The sequence below is a fragment of the Salminus brasiliensis genome, chromosome 15 (assembly GCF_030463535.1).
Source record: "Salminus brasiliensis chromosome 15, fSalBra1.hap2, whole genome shotgun sequence".
Lineage (NCBI taxonomy): Eukaryota > Metazoa > Chordata > Actinopteri > Characiformes > Bryconidae > Salminus > Salminus brasiliensis.
Window position 1 is genome coordinate 6,922,563 of NC_132892.1, and position 22,547 is coordinate 6,945,109.

Sequence of the window (22,547 nt, forward strand, 5' to 3'; positions counted from 1 at the left end):
CAGCTGCAACTTTGGTTGGAATGCAATGTCCTGGAACCTGTTCTGCTCTCATAACAGCTACTCTGTTCGGCACAATTCTATAAAAACAGATCTCCCTCTTCCTTCCTCCAGCTGTAAGAGGGTGGGAGTATATGTAGACCTTCCTGCCGGCACGCTGTCTTTCTACAGTGTCTCTGACACAGACACACTCAAACACTTACACACATTCAACACCACATTCATTCAACCTCTCTATGCAGGCTTTGGGGTTTGGGATTATGACTCTTCAGTATACATATATGAGATACAATAACCCTAGTGTGTGTGGTTTGGACTCTTTGATTTCTCTATCCTGATCATGCACAGTCAAACCATTGTATAAAAACATAATCTCATGTTTTTTTTCCGTTTTGGATCCCATTGAAATCTGTAGATGAAGGAGCTTTCCTTTGATCTGTGCAATTTTATGTGGTGTTTAAAAAGTGTTGCACGTTTAAATAGACTGTATTTTACTCTGAACATTTTTGTATGATGTACATGCAAAAAGGTACTGCTAATAATCACATCTGAGGTTAAATTAGCATATCAGATCCATGGTTTAGGTTGGTTATATAATTATAGAACCTTTGTACACACATGGCATTTTAAAAGGATAGCAAAATGTCAATATTTAAAATCCCCATCCAAAAATATATATATATTTTTAAATAAGTCAATAAAAAACTTTCTTAATGAATAACAATGCGTTTCATGACGAACAGACCAATAGAAACGATCCAATTGGAAGAAGAAAATATATATAAAATATATAATATAAAATAAATATATATTTCTGTTAAATTGCCATTTGTTTTGCTTTGTGGCAGCTAAAAAATTTGTAGCTAGCTGTATCTTAACAGATGTTTCAAATTAAACTCTTAATGCTCCTGATTAAATGTAATAGAAATATTATATGCTTTGCAGTGCAAGGGATTTTAAGATCATACATAGTTAATAATCCTGCAAATGTGTTTAATTTCCAAATAATATAAAGTTGACAATAAACATAATTATGAATATAATAAATATAATTGGTAATTAACACAAGACTGAAGTTATATTTTTTACTGTGTTAAACTGTACAATAAAGGAATAGAAAAAAACTATATCTTCTTAAAACAATCTCTTACTGAAAGCACAATAAATACAACAAAAACAAAAGCAGTTCTTATATGAAAAGTAAAATGAAAACAAGAAAAGGCATTACAGTATATTTTTAATTTAATTATTTTATTATTGCATCATTATAAATAACAACAATAATGACAACAATAATATAATATGCAAGAGTATAACAACTAATCAGCTATAATGAAAAGCAGAAATAACTGTATTAAATACATTTATACACAAATATTTTATTTAAGTGCCTTCATAACATGATGAACTCTATGTCTATTGGTAAATCTTTTTGTGCATCATGCATTATTCAATATGAGGGATGAGACTGTGTGCAAGGATAGGATGATTCCAAGGGCCTCAAACTTTTTTCCCCAAAATTGTATGTTTTGTGTTAAATGCAGACCTACTAAAAGTTCCTGAATTCAACCCTAAGCTAGAATGTTAAACACAGTGTCCATGTTTTTTTTATTTATTTTTTTATTTATAAGCACCAGTTAAGAAATTAGCAGGCTAGTCAACTAGGTAATAAATACTTTTAATTTGGGTTACACTAGCTACCTTGAAAATTTTAAAATTGCCTCTCTGAATCATTAAATAACATTAATTATACCAACAACGCTAGAGCTGGCAATGATGTCCCCATGATTTGATGAAAATACACTACCGAAATTATTGCATTAACATTTAAATTATGCCACACATTTACATTTAATCCAAATAAATAGGGTGAACAGGAACAGCATATACTTCACCATGACAAGTACTTCTTAAGTTTAACTTGATATGAAAATGTACATAAAATTTCTTGTTTATTTTATACAAACCACATTTCTTGGCCCTGGGCTCCCCCTGCAGTCAGATAGTGGAATTTGCACTTTGCACCAGCACTGAAATCATTTTCACATGCATATTACAAGTTGAGAAATACAGCATCCAGCATCTAAAGTGAAAAAAAAAAAACCCTGCCATGTTGAGCAGAGTTGCAACAACAGTGGTATTGTTCTCTCTATTACAGGTCAGTGGAGCATCAACATGATTTTGAAGTTGTTAATTTAAGACAAAAACTACAATTTACTAATTTAATGTCAACATTATTCAGTTCTGTCGGATATTAATATTTGTGTGTAAGAGTGTATATGTGTATAAGTTTAACCTCTGGGAAATAGCTGGAACAGCATTTGCATTTTATGCATTTATGACAGGATCTAACTCCTGGAACAGTTCGTAAGACGCACAACTGCAACTGTTTTAGTGCAAAAGTAAACAAATACTTGTTACTGATTGTAGATTCAATTCAGAACACTTGCTTTAGGGTAGTGAATAACAAGTTGCAATTTAAACATAAGTTAGTTTTTAAATCTTAGTGGGAACCAGATATTTCCACATGAGGGCTATTATGGAGTTTTACTGTCTATTTCTATCAAAATCTTAGTGCACTTGTGTATCTTTAAAGTATGAGAATGCCTAAAGCTCTTCCCGCATTCAGAGCAGTGATACGGCTTTTGTCCTGTGTGAATGTGGTGGTGTTGCTGGAGAGTGCTCTGTCTGGTAAAACCCCTACCACACTCTGAGCAGTAGTATGGTTTCACTCCCATGTGAATGAGCTGGTGTTGAAGGAGATAAGTCTGCTGACTAAAACTCTTTCCACAGTCTGAGCAGTGATAGGGCTTTTCTCCTGTGTGAATGAGCTGATGTAGTTGGAGATTACTCTGTCGATTAAAACTCTTTCCACACTCTAAGCAGCAAAATGGCTTCTCTCCTGTGTGAATGAGCTGGTGTTTTTTGAGAACGCCTCCATCTCTAAAACTCTTTCCACACTGTGAGCATTGATACGGCTTCTCTCCTGTGTGAATGCGCTGGTGTAGTTGGAGAGTACTCTGTTGATTAAAACGTTTTCCACAATCTGAGCAGTGATACGGCTTCTCTCCGGTGTGAATAAGCTGGTGCTGTTGAAGATTACTCTGTCGATTAAAACTCTTTCCACATTCTGAGCAGAGATACGGCTTCTCTCCTGTGTGACTGTGCTGGTGTTGCTGTAGATGACTTTGTCTTGTAAAACTCTTCTCACACTCTGAGCAGTGATAAGGCTTCTCACCTGTGTGACTGAGCAGGTGTTGTTGGAGATGACTTTGTCTGGTAAAACTCTTCCCACACTCTGAACAGTGATAAGGCTTCTCTCCTGTGTGAGTGCGCTGGTGTAGTCGGAGAGTACTCTGCCGAGTAAAACTCTTCCCACACTCTGAGCATTGATACGGCTTCTCTCCTGTGTGGATGAGCTGGTGTTGTTGGAGAGTACTCTGTTGTTTAAAACTCTTGCCACACTCTGAGCATTGATACGGCTTCTCCATAACCAAATTGTTCTGCATTTATCTGCAAGATGTAACTGAGAACTGGAGCCTTTTCCGGTTAATACCTTTTAAATCTCTTTCAACAGTCTTTTTGTTGGATGACCTAATGTTTGTTTTTGTGGAGGTGAATTTGAGCAGTCTGGAAAAGGAAACACTAGAAATTGGAGAAGACTTGCAACAGGACATCATTCATCTCTGAAGAGAAAAAGAAAATCAAAAGTCAATGTGAAATGCAACAAAGGTCAAATAATTGCTAAGAACTAAATTAAATGCTCCATTAAAATAAACATAGTTAATAAATCTAAATGAATAAGAATATCTTGATCTCTATGAAATCACTGTATTCAAGATTTGTTTCATACTTTTACAAATCCTTTTCCATCGTAATTGAATTCCATATAACATGCAGGAGACACACTAAAATATACTAAGACGTATACTTCTTATATATTGGTTTGACTGTAAGTTTCTGATCTCCCACACTTTCCTAGATATTGTAGCACGAAAAGTTTGGGAACCTCAGTCTTGTTAATGAGAATAGTTAGAAAAGGTAAAGTGAACTGATTTTCCAAATATGAAACTTTGTGCATTATTATTATTTTTGTACACTTTTTGAGGGAAAATGATCTCCGATCAAATGTTTGGACACCCTAAGAGATCAACTTTTACTAAGCTATCAGACCTTAATTAGCTTACTAGGGCTATGGCTTGCTTACAGTTTACAAACCTGGTGTAAACAATCAGCAGCCATGGGCTCCTCTACGCAGCTGCCTAGCACTCTCAAAAACATGTTTGATGTCCACAAAGCATGAGAAACTATTAAAAAATAGTAAATAATTGACAGGTAGTCTGTCTTTCAGTTCATGATGTAAATAATAATGAAAACTGCTTGTAGGAGTGCTAAAGAGGTAAATCAACACTAGCGCACCAGCATCTTAGACCAAAACAAATGCTTTGTATTCAGCCACACGTCTGTACTCCGGTTAGTGTTCTCAGCACTGGGTTGCAGCCCAGAGAAATCAGTTAGTCAACAAAGATGAGAACAACAGAGCAGTCACATAAGGAGACAGCCATTTCGCTAGTGTTTTCAGAACTGAGTAGTGAAGTTGTGGCTAACTCGGCTGTTACCATCTCAGCTAACATACTATAAACATGCTGAGCTTTGATGCTGTTGCTCTTAGCACTGCACCTCCAACTCTGCTGAGCCCAACCGTTCCAGCATGATAGCTTGCTGATTTACAGTTTCGTCCTACATCGCTACAGCGGTGTTAGTACGCCGGTTAGTTGCCTCATCCTACATTGCTTTCTTGGTGTTAGCACACCAGCTAGTGGCCTTGTTCAACATGGCAAACACTTAAAAGCAAATTGCAGGGTTTCTGTATTAAACATTAACGGATAACAGCTGGAATATGTTCATGATTTAGTAATTGTATTTTGTCTTTTATGTCATGATCAGACTAAACAATGTTTTTATATTTATTTATATTTCTATACAATTACATTGATCACTATGCCAGATTAGACAGTTATGCATATAAGTTCTTGCGGCATCCTGGTTGGCGCTATACGTTTGACTGTGCATGAACACCGCAAGCGACAAAAGTGTCACTTTCATTTTCAACGACAGTCAGTGCCACTCAGCTGCGTTCAGCTTAGTTTTCAGTGTTCTGAAAAAAAACAAGAAAATCATTTCTACATTTTATGCTCTGTCCTATGTTCCCCTGTACCACAATTTCACATAATAGAAACCACATGTTACCAAGGACATTAATACAAAGCACCAAAACTTTGTATCAATGTGTGTGAATGAGTCACACACTCCATGTTTATAAGGTCCTGGGTCCATGAGGTCCTACATGTAAAACCTTGTAAATGGTGCCTTGTAAATATTCCTCTAGGGAATCTTAAGCCTCTAATGGCAAGACTTAAGTCCTTTACCAGGCTTGGTCATATAAAACGGTACACAAAACATAAAAGATGTCATATTTTGGTTCCAGTCAATGTCGGTCTGGAAGAACTAAGCTCCCCTATTTTTTTCTTGTGGAAACAAAACACAAACAAACAAACAAACAAACAAACAAAAATCAGCCAAGAATGTCATATAACATGTTTACTTAACATAAAGTGATGTTAACTTCTGTATTAATTACCAGCACAACAAAAGATTATTTTGTAAGAGTATTAAGGTAATTAAATTGGATCACTTGGATTGGGGGACAGAACCTGGATGATTACTGATAATGAGAATTCGAGCTAGGGCTATGTAGATAATTTACTGTTACATTTATGAACCTAAAATCAACAATTAGCTACAGTAATCATTTTTACGACCCCGCCCATCTCCTCCCACTGCTGGCTCAGCATTTCACCTCTGCAGATTTCAGCGCAAAACAGAAACCTACGCCAGCTGGACCAGTGTCAGCTGTCGAGCTGGAATCCCGATGGAGAGGTTGAGTTTGATATGGCAGACCATTTGCCAGAATAAACACTGACAGCTGATGAAACCCAGCTAACTGTCAAAACCTCATCACCCAAACATCCTGAAACAAGATTTGATCATACTCAGACCAGTCTGGGCGAAGCTGCGGTTGAGTTGATTTATTTACCCTTCCAATCCTACTTTTCAAAAGGAAAACATCTGTCCAGCTGTCTTTAGAAAAAAAATAATATGTGAAAGTGCGAGACAGCTCCCTACCGTCAACAGTGCAGGCTCCTGTTTCTCTTCTTCGTCTTCCTTGAGGTAAACGGCGGGTGGCAGGCCCGATAAACTGCAATACCGCCACCTTCTGAGCTGGAGTATCGACTTTTAGCCTATACCTTCTAGCCTATCGAGATTTCAGACTATTCCCTATGATAGAAGGGTATCAGAATACACAGCACAATACAGCTCGCTCTTCACTAGAGGACATGCTGGACAAACAAATAATTGGTCAAAAGTTAATGTTTTTTTTTTTTGGAACCAATTGCTTTAAGGCCTCCCTCATGAGGCCATTAAACTGTCTACAGCTATACCTATACAACACGTCTGACCCTCTTTGTCAGGGTGTTATTGTTAATTTGAGATAAACAAGTCAAATGTAAAGAAGTCTTAATGGTGTTGTTTTTGTGTCAACTACAAGTTACAAATGTATTACTGAGTAAGAGATTTTCCACTTCATGGTAAAAAAGATGCATAAGATTTTACGAAGATAAAAAATATGATGGACAGACAAATATCATACATAATCATCAATTTTATTAAAGTTACAATATTACTCAAATTTGTTCAATACAGTATAAGTGTATATAAATAAAATTAATTGACAGTACACTGTTAAGGTATTCCAGATCAACAGTATTGCAGATTCCAAAATGACAAACAATGACAGTGGCAAGGAAATAATTTCTCAAGGGAAAAAAAAAAAAAACATGGGATGAACCAAGAATCCAAGACTCAAAATAATCTCAGAGTCCACCTCTGGTCCAAACTACTATTATCTGTCAGGACTATTAAACATATTATATTATACATACCTACAATGGTAGGTCTAAAATACAAGAAAATTACATTTCTCCTCTATACTTCCCTTTTTAATTCTATGAAAATCTTTTGTCAGTTTAAAATTAGGTCTTCTACCTGTAGCCTAACAGCTACATTTTAAAAAAATATTTAAACATTTTAACTGTTCTCCATGAGTACTCTTGAGTGCTTAGGTATCAAAAAAAATGGATTACAAGAACATCCACATCTGATATTCCAACAAAGATTTTCAGAATTAATCAGTAATCAGTAAAAATCTGAGGTTTATGACTTAGTACTTCTTTATATTACTGCTGTTTGTGTAAAACACACAATAGAACAAGAACAGAAAAAACACAGAAAATGTATATCTCTGCTAGAAACATAGCACCTTATTAAAAGCATACAACAAAAACTAATAATAATAAAACTTTAAATAATAATAATAAATACATAATTTGTATTTGTAAAGGGTACAAAATAAATATTGTTTAAAATACAAAATAAATGCAATTTGTCACAGCAATAATAATAATTTGAGATAAACCTTCTTGTGTGAATTAAATTTTTTTGCAAACCAGCTTCATAAAGACTAAAAATAGTGTAGTGTAGAATGTAAACAATCACTCATTATTGATTGAGTAGTTATTACAATCACAATATCTCACAATTAAAGCTCGAACTGACATTTGTGCTACATTGGTACTTTGGTGGTGGATGTCATCCTTGTATGGGATTTTTTTACATTTTGATTTGAATAATAAGCCTTTTACTCCTACTTTCTTCTTTGTCTCTGTCTTTTATTAATCGCTATTTATGTAAAGCTGCTTTGTGACGACAACAGTTGTAAAAAGCGCTATACAAATAAATCTGACTTGACTTGACTTGACTCCTAGAATGGTGCAATTGAATGTTATTTCCATCACTGCTTTTAGTGCACTTGTGTTTCTTCAACATATGTGAACGCCTGAAGTTCTTCTCACATTCTGAGCAGTAAAAGGGCTTATCTCCTGTGTGAATGTGGTGGTGTTTTTTAAGATGACTCAGTTGAGTAAACCTCTTTCTGCATTCTGAGCAATAATAGGGCTTCTCTCCTGTGTGAATGCGTAGGTGAAGTTGAAGATTACTCTGTCGATTAAAACACTTGCCACACTTTGAGCAGTTATACGGTCTCTCTCCTGTGTGAATGAGTTTGTGTTTTGTGAGAACACCTCCATCTCTGAGACTCTTTCATCCTTGTATGGGATTTTTTACATCTTGATTTGAATAATAAGCCTTTTACTCCTGGAATGGTGCTATTGCATGTTATTCCCATCACTGCTTTTAGTGCACTTGTGTTTCTTCAACATATGTGAACGCCTGAATTTCTTCTCACATTCTGAGCAGTAAAAGGGCTTCTCTCCTGTGTGAATGTGGTGGTGTGTTTTAAGATGACTCAGTTGAGTAAACCTCTTTCCGCATTCTGAGCAATAATAGGGCTTCTGTCCTGTGTGAATGCGTAGGTGAAGTTAAAGATTACTCTGTCGAATAAAACACTTCCCACACTCTGAGCAGTTATACGGTCTCTCTCCTGTGTGAATGAGTTTGTGTTTTTTGAGAACACCTCCATCTCTGAAACTCTTTCCACACTCTGAACAGAGATACGGCTTCTCTCCTGTGTGAATAAGCTGGTGGTGTTGGAGATTACTCTGCCGTTTGAAACTCTTCCCACACTCTGAGCAGAGATATGGCTTCTCTCCTGTGTGAATGTGCTGATGTTGCTGGAGAGTACTCTGTTGAAGAAAACCCTTTACACAATCTGAGCAGTAGTATGGTTTCACTCCCATGTGAATGAGTTGGTGTTGAAGGAGATTGCCTTGTTGATTAAAACACTTTCCACAGACTGAGCAGTGATAGGGCTTCTCGCCTGTATGAATAAGCTGGTGTTTTTTGAGCACACTTCCATATCTAAAACTCTTCCCACAGTCTGAGCAGTGAAAAGGCTTCTCTCCTGTGTGAGTGCGCTGGTGTAGCTGGAGAGTAATCTGTTGGGTAAAACTCTTCCCACACTCTGAGCTCTCCTGTGTGAATGCGGATATGTTTTTTGAGAACACTTCCATCTCTAAAACTCTTTCCACATTCATGACAGTAATGGGGTTTCTCTCCTGTGTGAATGCGCTGGTGTTGTTTGAGATGACTCTGTTGAGTAAAACTCTTCCCACACTCTAAGCAGCAATAGGGCTTTTGTCCTGTGTGGGTGCGCTGATGTATTTGGAGAGTAATCTGTTGAGAAAAACTCTTCCTACACTTTGAGGAGTGATGTGGCTTCTCTCCTGTGTGAAAGCGCTCATGTGCTTTAAGAGAACTATGCTGAGTAAAACTCTTCCCACACTCTGAGCAGTGGTTAGTTTTCTTCTTGCCTGTATTTTTCTGAATTTGTCTGCTAGATGTAACAGGTGATGTTTGCTGAGTACCGGAAACTCTTTTGGTTGCCATGTTCTTAAGCTCCTTTAGAAACGTTTACTGTCCCAATATTGTGTGTTTCTGAAGAATAATTTGAGCTGTGTAGAAACTGGACAGTAGAAGACTTCCAGGCCATCATTCATTTCTGGAATAGAAAAAGAAAACTGAAAGTAAATTTTATATGCAAGAAAATAAGGTCAATTGCTAATAATTAAACTTAGTTCAATGTCCCATTGCTATCATGTACAAATATTTTGAAAAATCATCATTAAATACACAAAATGAACACAAAGTCAATTTCTGTAAAAGCTCTGAAGGTTTATGTAACGATAACTCAATATTTCCAAAATGAATATGCTTTTATGAGTTTATCGTCAATATCATCAGAGCTAAAAGAACACTTAACTGCACGTTTTATTACAAAGATAATCAGTCAAAGGTAATCAGTCTTAATTAATTAAATAGAGTGAAGTATATTTTAAGTAAAAATGTATATATGTATGTATGTATGTATGTATGTATGTATGTTTAAGTATGGGAAAGTATTTGGATAGCAGTTTTTAAAAACATTTACGCTGTTGATGCATTTTGTCTACAAGACAAAAAATTGTGATAAATATCATATATATCATAAAAAACTTTATACAATATATACAAAGATTAATAAAGAAAATAAAATTTTAACAAAATGTTCCCATATCGCCCCTCTCTAGTTTAAATTGCCGCCAACATATCACTGACCAGCACTTGGACGAAAAATAGCTGCCAATTCTGTTACCAGCTAATAGTTATCAGCTAATAGATGCCTGCGTTGTCTAACATTGCACTGTGTGATGTCAGGAGAGGGAGGGCCATCTTACACAACCAGAGAAAAAGAGAGATGTGATCTGATCAAAGATCTGTCGTGTTGCGTTATGCGTCCTCTATCACAAAATGAACCCTTGCTGCATGCTGAACCTGCACAGCTGCGTCTGATTATTTCAATAATCATTATAATTCTAAATGGTAACACTAACAGTCATGAATTTGACTGTGGTTTACGGTTTCATCTCTAAGCGGCATCACTAGTGATATTTTGAGATGCAGATATCATACTCTATATTATGTTATTTTATTATCGTAACTACAGAGCTGTAAATGTTTATGGATATCATTAGTAAAAAAAACATTTAATGAGTAATCAAAGAAAACACATCACAGTCAACAAATGTTTAATACAAAGCCAACCTGACTGTATAAATTAATGCAATCATCCAAGTTTCTGTGCTGTCTTCGTTATGACAATTTTGAAATGTAAATCTTTAGAAAGTTGTGGCATTGTTATCTGACAGCATTCTAGGAGACGGTGACTGACAATGCAAATACGCCTGCAAACATAATCTGTAATACACTGTCAGTTTGTTGCCACAATGTACTGTAATGCTCTATGAACTGCAATTTGTCAGTTGAGGGCTTTTCAGACAGCACGTTATTATCGTGCACCCTCACTTCACTGCCATCAGACAATGAGCCAGTTTTAAAGGAAATGAAAATAAAATGATCCCCTTATCCTTTAGCCTGTGGCCTACTTTTTTATTCCTCACTCACTGTTTGAAAAATACATACATATGCTGTTACCTATATGCATACACACAAATACTATAATAAAATAAATGTTGCAGTATTAGCAAATGTGTAATTTAATTTTGTATTGACAGTTCACATGCAAATGGTGTATATAACCTCTAGCCAGGAAATATTAAATCTCTTATATTAGTGTTAATGGAATACAACACAAGAAAAAAATTATGTATATTTTAAAATTTTATTTAATTTTATTTAGGGGATTAAAATTTTGTTTTAAATAAATAAATAAAAACATATGAATGACTTGTCATTTCATATTCACCAATACACCTAAACAAAAAAGATGTGACTAATAATGCCTATAAAAATTAGGTACAAAAAAATTAAGTCTACAGTATATGAATAGTTTAAATTCTGCTCTTGGTGATTTAGGTCCGACAAAACTGGGTCCGAAACTAAATTCACTGACCTAATTGTCTGATAAATCCATTAAAAATATTTAGAATCCATGTAAAATACATTTATCTTCATAAGACAAACAAGAAAGTAATCCACTGTTACTTCTTTGTCACTCTTCAAAATATGATCATCATTGACATCTACACTTAAGTAAAAAGAAGATCCTCATAAAAGTTAAATACTTCTGTCTTTATCTACTCATTTATTTATGCACTGTAGAGACCCCCAGAAAACCAGTAGCAATTAACTCTACCTGTTTTTGTAGGTTAAGTGGGACAGTGTTGTTGTTGTAGCCTACAAGTAAAAAATCTTAAGAAACAGTAATTACAGCCTGAAAGAGAAAACAATAGCACATTTGATCAACCTTGAACTGTTAAAGACGGACATGAAAGCTTGTGGCCATGTTATGGCTCTTTATTATGATAAATCAGTTGTACATGGGAGACTTATTTGCCCAAAACACACAAAAACACAAAATTCAAGCCAAGTTAACATTCCATAGCCTTCCTGGCAAACATTTTACACATTTTGCTACAAGCATGCATTTATTTCCCGGGCGCTGGAGTTGGCTGCCCACCACTCTCGGTGTGTGTGTGCTCACTGCCCCTAGTTCGCTAGTGTGTGTGTGTTCACTACCATAGACGGGTTTAATGCGGAGGACACATTTTGCTGTACATAGTACAGTGACAAATACGTGCACCTTTAACAAATACAGAGATCAACTTTAATCATAAAACAGCAACAATTTCATCAACAAAAATGGCAGTGGCTTCAAAACAGCCATGTGTTATCTGGGAATAGATGGAAAATTCCTATATTTCATTGGCTGAGTATGTCCATTTGTATTACAATAACATTTTCTCTTAAAAATAAAAAAATCCATTCAATGTATATTTTCATGGTAAAAGTTTATTTATAAATTGTCATTAATATAACCTCAAAACAATATTTTTTCTAAAATAATAATAACAGCAGTAGCAGTAATAGTAACAATAAAACAGTGGATATTAAAAGTAATTATTATTATTAGTACATAAATAATACTAATTATACATTTTTTAAATCATTTTTGTTGTTGCCTGGTAACATTCAGTCCATTGTGTTCTTTAATTCTATTATAAATAAATGGAACAATATTACAATTTAAAGGCAATTAGACGGAATATCCTTTAACATGTGATTGCGACATCCTGATGCTCTTGTTATGGAAACTATCCGGCTGAAAATCCGCCCTTATCCTCCCTTGTGTGTTCATCATTTCACCTCCACAGAGTTCAGTGTGTAAGCAGTACCAGAAGCCCGAGAAGAAAAAAAAATAGATCTTCTGCCAGAATAAACACTGCCAGCTGTTCAAGCCTAACTAAGAAAACACCACCACTCAAATGTTCTGTACAAGAGCTAACATTACTCAGAGCAGTCTGGATGAAGATGCTTCTGTGTTTGATTTACTGGGTTCAAACCTTTCCAATCCTACTTCACTTCACAAAACGGAAATATCTGTCCAACAGCTGTTTATCTTAAATAAACAAAACAAAACAAAAAAAACTATTTGGAAGAGTGAAACAGCTCCCTACCGTTAACTGTTCATCTCTTGGCTCTTCCTCTTTTTCTTCAGGGTGAATGGCAGCCGGCAATCCACCTTAAGGTGCATTACTGCTATCTTCTGAGCTGAAATGTGTGGAGTGAGATTTCGGGTCAATATACCCCTAAGAACATCTAACTAACCAAATACATAAGCAACAATACATAAATAAAATATTATGAAATGAAATTTAAAATTTTTCAAAGCAGGTGTTTTCCAAACTAAAATGGGACAGTTCTTGCCAGTTACCCAATTTAAATTCAATTAAGCATGCGTTCAATATGCTAAAGAGAACAGATAAGGTAACAAGGCCCCCGAAACAAGCAAAAGCTAAAGATGGCTGCATTTAAAGGTTTGCATCACCAGAAAAGACAATATAAAAAAAAAAGGAATTTTAAACTGTGCTGCAAAGGAGCATATGAAGAAAACTGTCTTTGTCCTAATCATTATATTGGCAATGTATGTTTTTAGATTGACGTTGGCTCTGATTTATAAACAAAATGCTAATGAATTAGTAGGCTGGCCAACTATGTTTAAATAATTACCTTCCTTTTGGATTATACCAGCTAATTTTGCTAGCCAAGGTTAGTTATTTGAAAATGATCATGGGAAATTTAAAATGAATATTGACAAAATATTCGGCCAGCACAAACAGCATAAACCATGTTAACCAAATTCAACTGTTGAACAAAAAAAAAAATGGAACAAAAATAGACATATTTCAATTAAATTCATTTGGCTTTCTTTTAAATTTCATCTTTTTTGGGTCTACAACAATTTAATTTATTAAGATGTACTTTCATACAATGTACTTGATAGCCATTTTATGCAAACTAAAAGAAAAATGTTTTGTTTAATGTCAACATGGGTTTAGTTAGTTGCACAACTCCATTGATAATTTTTTTAGCGTGGAAAATAAACAGCCACTAATGAGTTTCTTGACTGTATTCACAATGTCAGACAGACAGGAACAAAACACACTATTTTGGGAAACAAGGTGGGGGACAGGTATATGTATAAGCTGGTGTTTGGGTTCAGCACAGAAAATTGCATTTCATTTTATGCACATGCTTAAGAATAAACAGTCAAATGTTTTAGAACATCCTCGTTTTTGCCAGTAGTCCACCCAGACAAGCCTGCTTTTCTTGTGTGTCAAACCTACAGCTCCAAGTCTTCTTTTTACAGTTGAACCTGAGACTTGGTCCAGTGTTAAGGTGTGCTACAAGGACTTGTCATGTGAGCTGTCTATCACACCAGCTGGTGTGTTAAGGGGTCTTTTCACCAGGGCTCTTAATGCACTTGTGCATCTTCAACGTATGTGAATGTCTAAAACTCTTTTCACAGTCTGAGCAGTAATACGGCTTCTCTCCTGTGTGAATGCGCTGGTGTTGAAAGAGATTACTCTGGTGAGTAAAACTCTTACCACATTCTGTGCAGTTATCTGGCTTCTCTCCTGTGTGAATGCGCTGGTGTTGATGAAGATTACTCTGTTGAGTAAAACTTTTCCCACACTCTGAGCATTGATGTGGCTTCTCTCCAGTGTGAATGAGCTTGTGGTTTTTGAGACCACCTCGACCTCTAAAACTCTTTCCACACTCTGAGCACTGATAGGGCTTCTCTCCTGTGTGAATACGCTGATGTTGTTGAAGAGTACTCTGTTGAGTAAAACTCTTCCCACACTCTGTGCAGTGATATGGTTTCTCTCCTGTATGAATAAGCTTGTGTTTTTTGAGACCACCTCCACCTCTAAAACTCTTTCCACACTCTGAGCACTGATAGGGCTTCTCTCCTGTGTGAATGCGTTGGTGTAGACGGAAATTACTCTGTTGATTAAAAGTCTTTCCACACTCAGAGCATTGATACGGCTTCTCTCCTGTGTGAGTGCGCTGGTGTGTTTTAAGATGAATCTGTTTACTAAAACTCTTCCCACACTCTAAGCACTGATACGGCTTCTCTCCTGTGTGAGTGCGCTGATGTTGCTGGAGAGTACTCTGTTGAGTAAAACCCTTCCCACACTCTGAGCAATAGTATGGTTTAACTCCCATGTGAATGAGTTGGTGTTGAAGGAGATTAGCTTGTGAAGTAAAACTTTTTCCACAGTCTGAGCAGTGATACGGTTTCTCTCCTGTGTGAATGCGCTGGTGTAGTTGGAGAGTAGTCCGTTGATTAAAACTCTTTCCACAGTCTGGGCAGTGATACGGCTTCTCTCCTGTATGAACACGCTGATGTTTTTTGAGAACACTTCCATCTCTAAAACTCTTTCCGCACACTGAGCAGTGGAAGGGCTTTTCTCCAGTGTGAATGAGCTGGTGTTGCTGGAGAGTGATCTGTTGAGTAAAACTTTTCCCACACTCTGAACAAGGATAGGGTTTCTCTCCTGTGTGAATGCGCTGATGTATTTTAAGAACGCTTCCAAATCTAAAACTCTTTCCACACTCTGGGCAATGATGGGGCTTCTCCCCTGTGTGAATGCGCTGGTGTTGTTGGAGAGTAATCTGTTGAGTAAAACTCTTTCCACACTCTGAGCAGCGATATGGCTTCTCTCCTGTGTGAATGCGTTGGTGTGCTTTGAGAGTACTCTGTTGAGAAAAACTCTTCCCACACTCCGAGCAGTGGTGAGTTTTCTTTTTGCCTGTATTTTTCTTTACTTGTCTGCTAGATGTAGTAGGGGATGTTTGTTGAGTACTGATGCCCTTTCTGGTTGCCATGTCTTTGTTGTGTTTGTTCATGGAAGTGAACACTAGGAATGGGAGAAGACATTCATTTCTGGAAAAGAAATAGAAAATCCACATTCAACGTGAAACGCAACAACAGCAGGTCTTACTATTGCTGGGAACTGAACTGAAGTCAATGTTCCATTATCTTCAAACCTATGAAATATTCTTAAGTAAATCTGTGGAAGCTCTAAAAGTTTCCCAAAGTTTATCCAAAAATTATTGTGTCATCATTTCATTCATTCCTCAGTAAATATTATACAAACTTTTTACATTATCATTAAATGAAAGGCATAGTAAGGCTTAAAAACATAAATGACTGCCATACAAAGTGCAAACTATTGTGAACTCTCATGAACTATATCAAAGTACCTTACAGCTACACTAGTTATGAGAATCATTTATGTGTCAGTTGATAGTATAAGCAGAGTGAATTAACTAGATTGTCTTCTTATGTTATTTATTTTTTTCTGTCTTTTACTAATTTCTAGTTTATGTAAAGCTGCTTTGTGACGACAACAGTTGTAAAAAGCGCTATACAAATACATTTGACTTGACTTGACTAGATTCAATGTAAAGCACTAATGTTTTAGTGACAGATTACAAATGCTGGACAAATTAGGGAATTTGCAGTTGTGCTCATTTAACACTAAAACTTTGCTGGAAGAAAAACAGCTTAAAAAGACATATATAAATCACACTCTGGAGAAAACAAACCACAACAAAATATGTAAAAATGTTTTAGTTTAATTTTGATGAACAGGTCAGAATTACAGATCACATTACTTATTAAGCAACTGTATAAAAAGTGCACATAGCAGAAGACTTTAAAAGATCTCTTCCCATGGACTTAACCAAAACACATTAGATCAAGCCTACATCAAAGCATAATCTTCAAAAATGTACATTTTAAGGCTCAATCTTTCTTGACCTAAAGTTTCTGTGCAGGAAACTAACAGGAAGTAGCAATTTTATGCAATTTACGAGTATTAGTTTCTTAATTTGTCCACATAGTAGTTTATTATTCTTAAAGTGAATGTAATATCTGACGTTGCTCTAATCCAGTTAATGTCAATAATGATACCAGACGTAATCACTCAAGATTTTTTGGAGATTGTGAATTGTGTTTTAGCTTCGTTTTGGTTAAATCCATTGAGACATTGATAATCTGTGTTTCCCAACCAATTTAGCGCAGTAAAACAAGAATATTTATTACCTAAGCGTTTCGTTTCATGTCTTCCCTAGAATAGACACGTAGATTTATTCATTTAGCATTTAATTTAACCAGAAATGCCACTAAGAATCTTATTTAAAGCAACAAATGTTTACTACAAAACCAGTTCAACCGTAGACATGACAGTTTTCGTGATCATGGTTTTAAATGAGCTACTGTTGTGGAAACTATCCGGTCAAAAGCTCCTTTTGTCTCCTGCCACTACTGGATCCCCTCGCCTCTGCTGATTCTAGCGAAGTCCTTTTTTTGAGCGTCTGGATGAACAAGCTTAACTAGGAAAACTTCACCACCCAAATATTCTGTACAAGAGTTAGCTATAGCTAGCTAACATTCCTCAGAGCAGTCTGGACCAGGCTGCTTCTGTGCTGATTTAAAGAGTTTAAACCCACCCAATCCTACTGTTCAAAACTGAAACATCTGTCCAGTTGTTTAGTTAGGATTAAACTAAAAAAAAAAAAACAATGTAAAAATGAGAACAACTCCCTACCGGCAACATTTCAGCGCCTGCTTCTAATAATGCTGCTTCTTCTTCCTCCTCCTCTTCTTCTTCAATGTAAAATGAGGCTGTCAGGCCAACTAAAGGTGAATTGCCGCCACCTCCCGAGCTGGAGAGTGGACTGAGATTTAAAGAAAGCAAAACTACACGAATAACAAACAATACATTACAATAATATAACATCATATAACCTTTTTCAAGGTAGAATAGGGTGACCAGATTTCTGAAATTAAAACCAGGGACATTTCCAGTTTGGAGGTCAATATATAATTTAAATAACTCAAATATTATGACCATATGTTGTCGTACACTATGGTCAGGGTCATAAAAGTGGGTTCTAACTAACTAACCTTGTAAATGTGGTAAATAATTTAAAAGTGTGGAACAGAGGAGCATATTTGTTTCTTCAAAACCTGGATTGAAGTCTCTTTCAGAGGATAATGGAAAGGTCTTGTTTGTTTTTGATGGGCTGGATGAGTGTCGCCTTCCTCTTTACTTTGAAGATGGAGAGGAAGTAAAAGATCAGTCAAAGAAAGTCAATGAGAAGGCCTCAGTGGGCTCACAAGTCTTATCAACAGAAACCTGCCTCCCCTTGCTTTAATATGGGTAACTTGTCGACCAGTAGCTGCTCATCTTATACCTCAAGATCACATTGATGTGGTGACAGAAGTACAAGGATATACATTACAATAAAACAGTTTGGAGGTCAATATATAATTTAAATAACTCAAATATTATGACCATATGTTGTCATACACTATGGTCAAAGTCATAAAAGTGGGTTCTAACTAACTAAATTTGTAAATGTGGAAAATAATTAAAAAATGTGGAACAGAGGAGCATATGATGGAAAAATTATTATGGAGGCTACTGTATATGCCCGTCTACATTATAAATGAACGTCACCCTCGATGTACTTTGTTTTTAATAAGAATGATTGTTTTCATTTTAGGAATCGGGAAGGTCATCCCAAAAGTTAACATTAGCCTGCTTTATTTATTTTTCACATGAATGTTTTCTGAAGTGAAATATTTTTTTCAGTAAATATTAATGTAAGCGTTAAATTCAGGGCCCATTAATGCATGGTAAGGGGTTTGGCATGACCTCAGTGGCAAATTAAGATAAATTGAAGCATTTTTTGAGAACATGTCATGTCTCATAGTGTTAGGTATGGGTGCTCTAGGTCTTTCATTTCCTGCCACTGAGGGATCCTTCCTTGGGTTAGCAATGGGGATTATTGCAACATGCTTGCAGGCCTTTGATAATTGACCCTTTCACCCACACTTTAATTAGGGATGCCCTGAGACATAGACAAATTGTAATAATACTAGCAATTTTTTTTTTTCCCTTTAAAAGTGTGTCCAGTGAACGCAAGCTGTTTTGCTCTGCAGAAAGCTTACGTAGGTCCTGCTCTGATGAGATAATCAAAGAATGAAGCAGTAAGAGCAATGAATCACAGGGACACATGAAGAATGTGAAACTCACTGGATGAACTGGAACACAGACTACAGTCAGGAAAAAAATCATGTACGACTTCTTGTCACTAGAGAGCGATATTGACCATGTGATCAAGTGATGCACTGAAACAAAACTGAAAGTTACTGTAAGTGAAGAATGTGTAATGGGCAACGAATACAACAAATCAGTCACAACCTATTTGAACGCCACAGTCTATTTGAGTATTGTGTCTGATCATGTACATTTCTTTGTGGCTGATTCCAGCATGATAATGTATCATCTTACAAAGCAAAAATTGTCTCAAACTGGTTTTATTAACATGTAAAATCAGTAAATCTGAATACAGAGCAATTTTGGCATGGGATAGAAGTGTAGATTCAATTTTATTTTTACTTTTTCAGTTTCTGTTCATTCTATTGTAAAATTTCTTTCCTCTCTAATAGAAGATCAGCAGCATGGAATCCAACTGATGTTCACACACTTAGGCAGACATACGAATGCATTCTAATTGGGACTTAACTGACAGGCCATTGAAAGTTCTTGGAAGATATCTACGCTGATCTCATTGTAGTACAGAATGAGAGTGGAGAAGTCATTAATAATGAGCATGAAGTAATCCAAGTACAAATGTCTTTTTTTTTTTTTGCTTTGAAGATGGAGAGGAAGGAAAAGATGTCAATGAGAAGGCCTCAGTGGGCTCACTGATCACAAGTCTTATCAACAGTAATCTGCTTCCCTTTGCTTTAATATGGGTATTCTGTCGACCAGCAGATGCTCATCTTATATCCCGAGATCACATTGATGTGGTGACAGAAGTACAAGGATTTAATGATGAACAAAAGGAGGCATACTTCAGCAAATACTGCAATGAGGATGTGGCAGAGAATATCAAGAGCCTCTATATCATGTGTCAAATCCCAGTCTTCTACTGGATTGCTGCTTCTGTGCTTCAGCCACTGATGGTTTAAGACAAGAACATCCCCTTAAGCCTGACAGCAATGTACATAAGCTTCCTACTACAGCAGTAAAAACCTAATGAAAAAGAAATACAGTGAGAAGACTAGCACTGTTGATATTGAGCTCATCATTTTGAAGCTTGGGGAAATGGCCTTCAATAATCTTGAGAGTGGTACACTGAACTTCTATGAGGATGATCTTAGGAAATGTGGCATTGATCTCAGTGGTGGCACTGTGTTCTCAGGAGTGTAAATACAGATTTTCAGCCAGCAGGAGGGAGTTTCTGAGAGGAACATTTTCAGCTTTGTTCACCCAAGTGTTCAGGAAAGCCTTGAAGCTTTGTATGTGCATCACTCCCACTGCAACAAGAACAGGCATGTGTTTGACCAGGAGACATTTTTGACTAAGCTTTTCTCATGTATCCCATTTAGTTGGAAAAAGAGCCTATCAGATCTCCATAGGTGTGCAGTGGAAAGAGCTTTGCAGAGTGAAAATGGACACCTGGATCTTTTTCTTTGTTTCCTTCTTGGCCACATTCAGGATGCAAAGTAGTTTTCATATGAGGTGGGGTTGGAATGATGCTATGGAGAAAGCTACCAGCCATGCTGAACACTCTCAATTTGAGTAAAACCATGATGACAACTGCTGGATAATTGGATACTGGATAGTTTCCACAGTTAGTATATGAATATGCATAAAAATGGCTTGTGAGAGCCTCAAAATGGCAATAGGCAGTATGGGGTCCCTGGATGGAAATTTAGCACCCTGCAACCACTCCAGTGAATTTATTGTTGTGATTTAGATACTGAGGTGACCAAAGGTATTAAATGTTTGAACTGTTAGTAATACCACCTTTGTTTGTTACCATGACTGGACTTTCCAGTGGGCTCTGTGCAAAACAGTAGTACATGTTTTTAGTTTGAATTAGCTTTGTTGGGTTATTAAATACTGTTCTGGGAACTTTTGTCTTTGTAAAAACATTTTGCACTTCACTTTTCAAGTGGTTGTGATTATGGTGTTTTTTATTTTCTAATCAGAAAATGTGCTTCCTCAAAATCAGAAACTGAAGATATAGTGCATATATATATTGCAGTAAAAACAAAACAATGTTTTGCTGAAGAATGTATGTGGAACAAGTCACATGTATGGGGACACAAAATAAAAAACCTTGAGTAGAGTGGGAGCAGCAACTACATGCCACTCATATAATCTAATGTGCACCAAGATAAGTTTTATAATGACTATTAAAAATCCTAAGATCAAAGTGCAAATCGGTATTCGTGAGTCCACTGTGTTCTAAAAGGAAAAAAGCATCACAAATGTATTATGTATTAGAATTAATTCAGATAAATATTCAAGTCAAAATGTAAAGAACAACCAACCAACCAAAAAAAAAAACACAAACAAAAAACTGAGTGTGTGTGTGTCTATGCTTGACAGCTTCAGTTTTGGCATGAACTATGACCTCAGGGCGTTGGTTTCAAACTTTTTTATATCCATGATTAGTGTCTAAGGATTTTTTTTTCAGGGCACCTCTCTAAACTTCACGGTAAGGCTTCTTTTAACTTCACTAACAGAAGTTAAATTGTATCACCTAATATGTAATTAATATAGATATTAAAGCATTTTATAAGGTGTGACCATTGCTTTTTCCTTTGTAGAGCTAGCAAATTCAGATTACTTTCCATTTAGAATACATATAGGAATGGGGCAATATGTAGTATATATATATATATATATATATATATATATATATATATATATATATATATATATATATCACTTACGCTGATGACATTAATAGCTATTGCACTGTTGGTTGATCCAAAACTCTGGGCTAAATTTACATCCTTTTCTTTTTGTGGAACTTTAGAATTTGAGGGGTTTTGGGTGTAGTGTGGGTAAGAGTTTAAAATTATATGATACTCTTGGCAAAGGAATGGGCAAGTTATCCTATAAAGCTAAGGAAAATTTATGAATAAGTCGATGACTTGGTCAAGACCAAGTATTTGTTTTGGATAAATCTCTTACATTGAACGTTTACCATTAAGAATGTGTCTTCAAAATTATATGTAGAGTAAAACATTGCATGTATTTTACTCTTGACAGTGTGAAAAGCTTTGGAGTACTTTTACTATTCATGTACAAATAGCACACATGTTAATACAGTATTAGTAAATTCTTTGCAATTCAATATTTATTAAAATATGCCAACATATGTGTTGGGGCCTTTATCCTCCCTCCTGGTGGGACCCCCCAGACAGTACTGCAGATTACCTGCAGGACTGGCTTTACCCTGTGTTTATAAAACATACCAGAAATAAAACAAGATAATCTTACACTCTTTCCATTATCAGATTAAACCTTGCAAGAGAATTCTGAGCCTGGTTTCTCCATGCTGCTGAGACTACACAAACCTGTTCAGGCCTTGATTGCTGATTCCTCAGAAGTCAGCAGAAATGCTAATAGCTGTGTACTTTCCTCTGCAGAAAATTATCTAATTATCTAACTAATTTAACTGTAAGTAAATTGTAAAAAAGGACCTTTTAGGTAACAAGTAATTGCTTAACAACTTACAGCTGGTATGTAGAAATTAAAGTAAATGAAGCTCTAAAAACTGATACAAACAATTTATAGTGTACAGGCCCTTTT

At 36.0% G+C, this 22,547-nt stretch overlaps 2 protein-coding genes and 1 pseudogene across 2 annotated transcripts in view; 2 read left to right on the forward strand and 1 right to left on the reverse strand.

Annotated features, from left to right (window-relative positions):
- Positions 1-22,547, forward strand: part of LOC140536267 (NACHT, LRR and PYD domains-containing protein 3-like) — a 46,335-nt gene that overhangs the window by 9,135 nt on the left and 14,653 nt on the right. The window lies entirely within an intron of this gene.
- LOC140536233 (uncharacterized) lies at positions 1,222-17,523 on the reverse strand. The gene is given in 6 exon segments (XM_072657957.1): positions 1,222-3,427; positions 8,022-8,206; positions 8,320-9,042; positions 9,044-9,474; positions 14,305-15,802; positions 17,472-17,523. Coding segments are annotated over 5 exon segments (3,693 nt in total). The 5' UTR covers positions 15,766-15,802; positions 17,472-17,523; the 3' UTR covers positions 1,222-2,534.
- On the forward strand, positions 17,543-20,447 carry LOC140536234 (protein NLRC3-like; annotated as a pseudogene).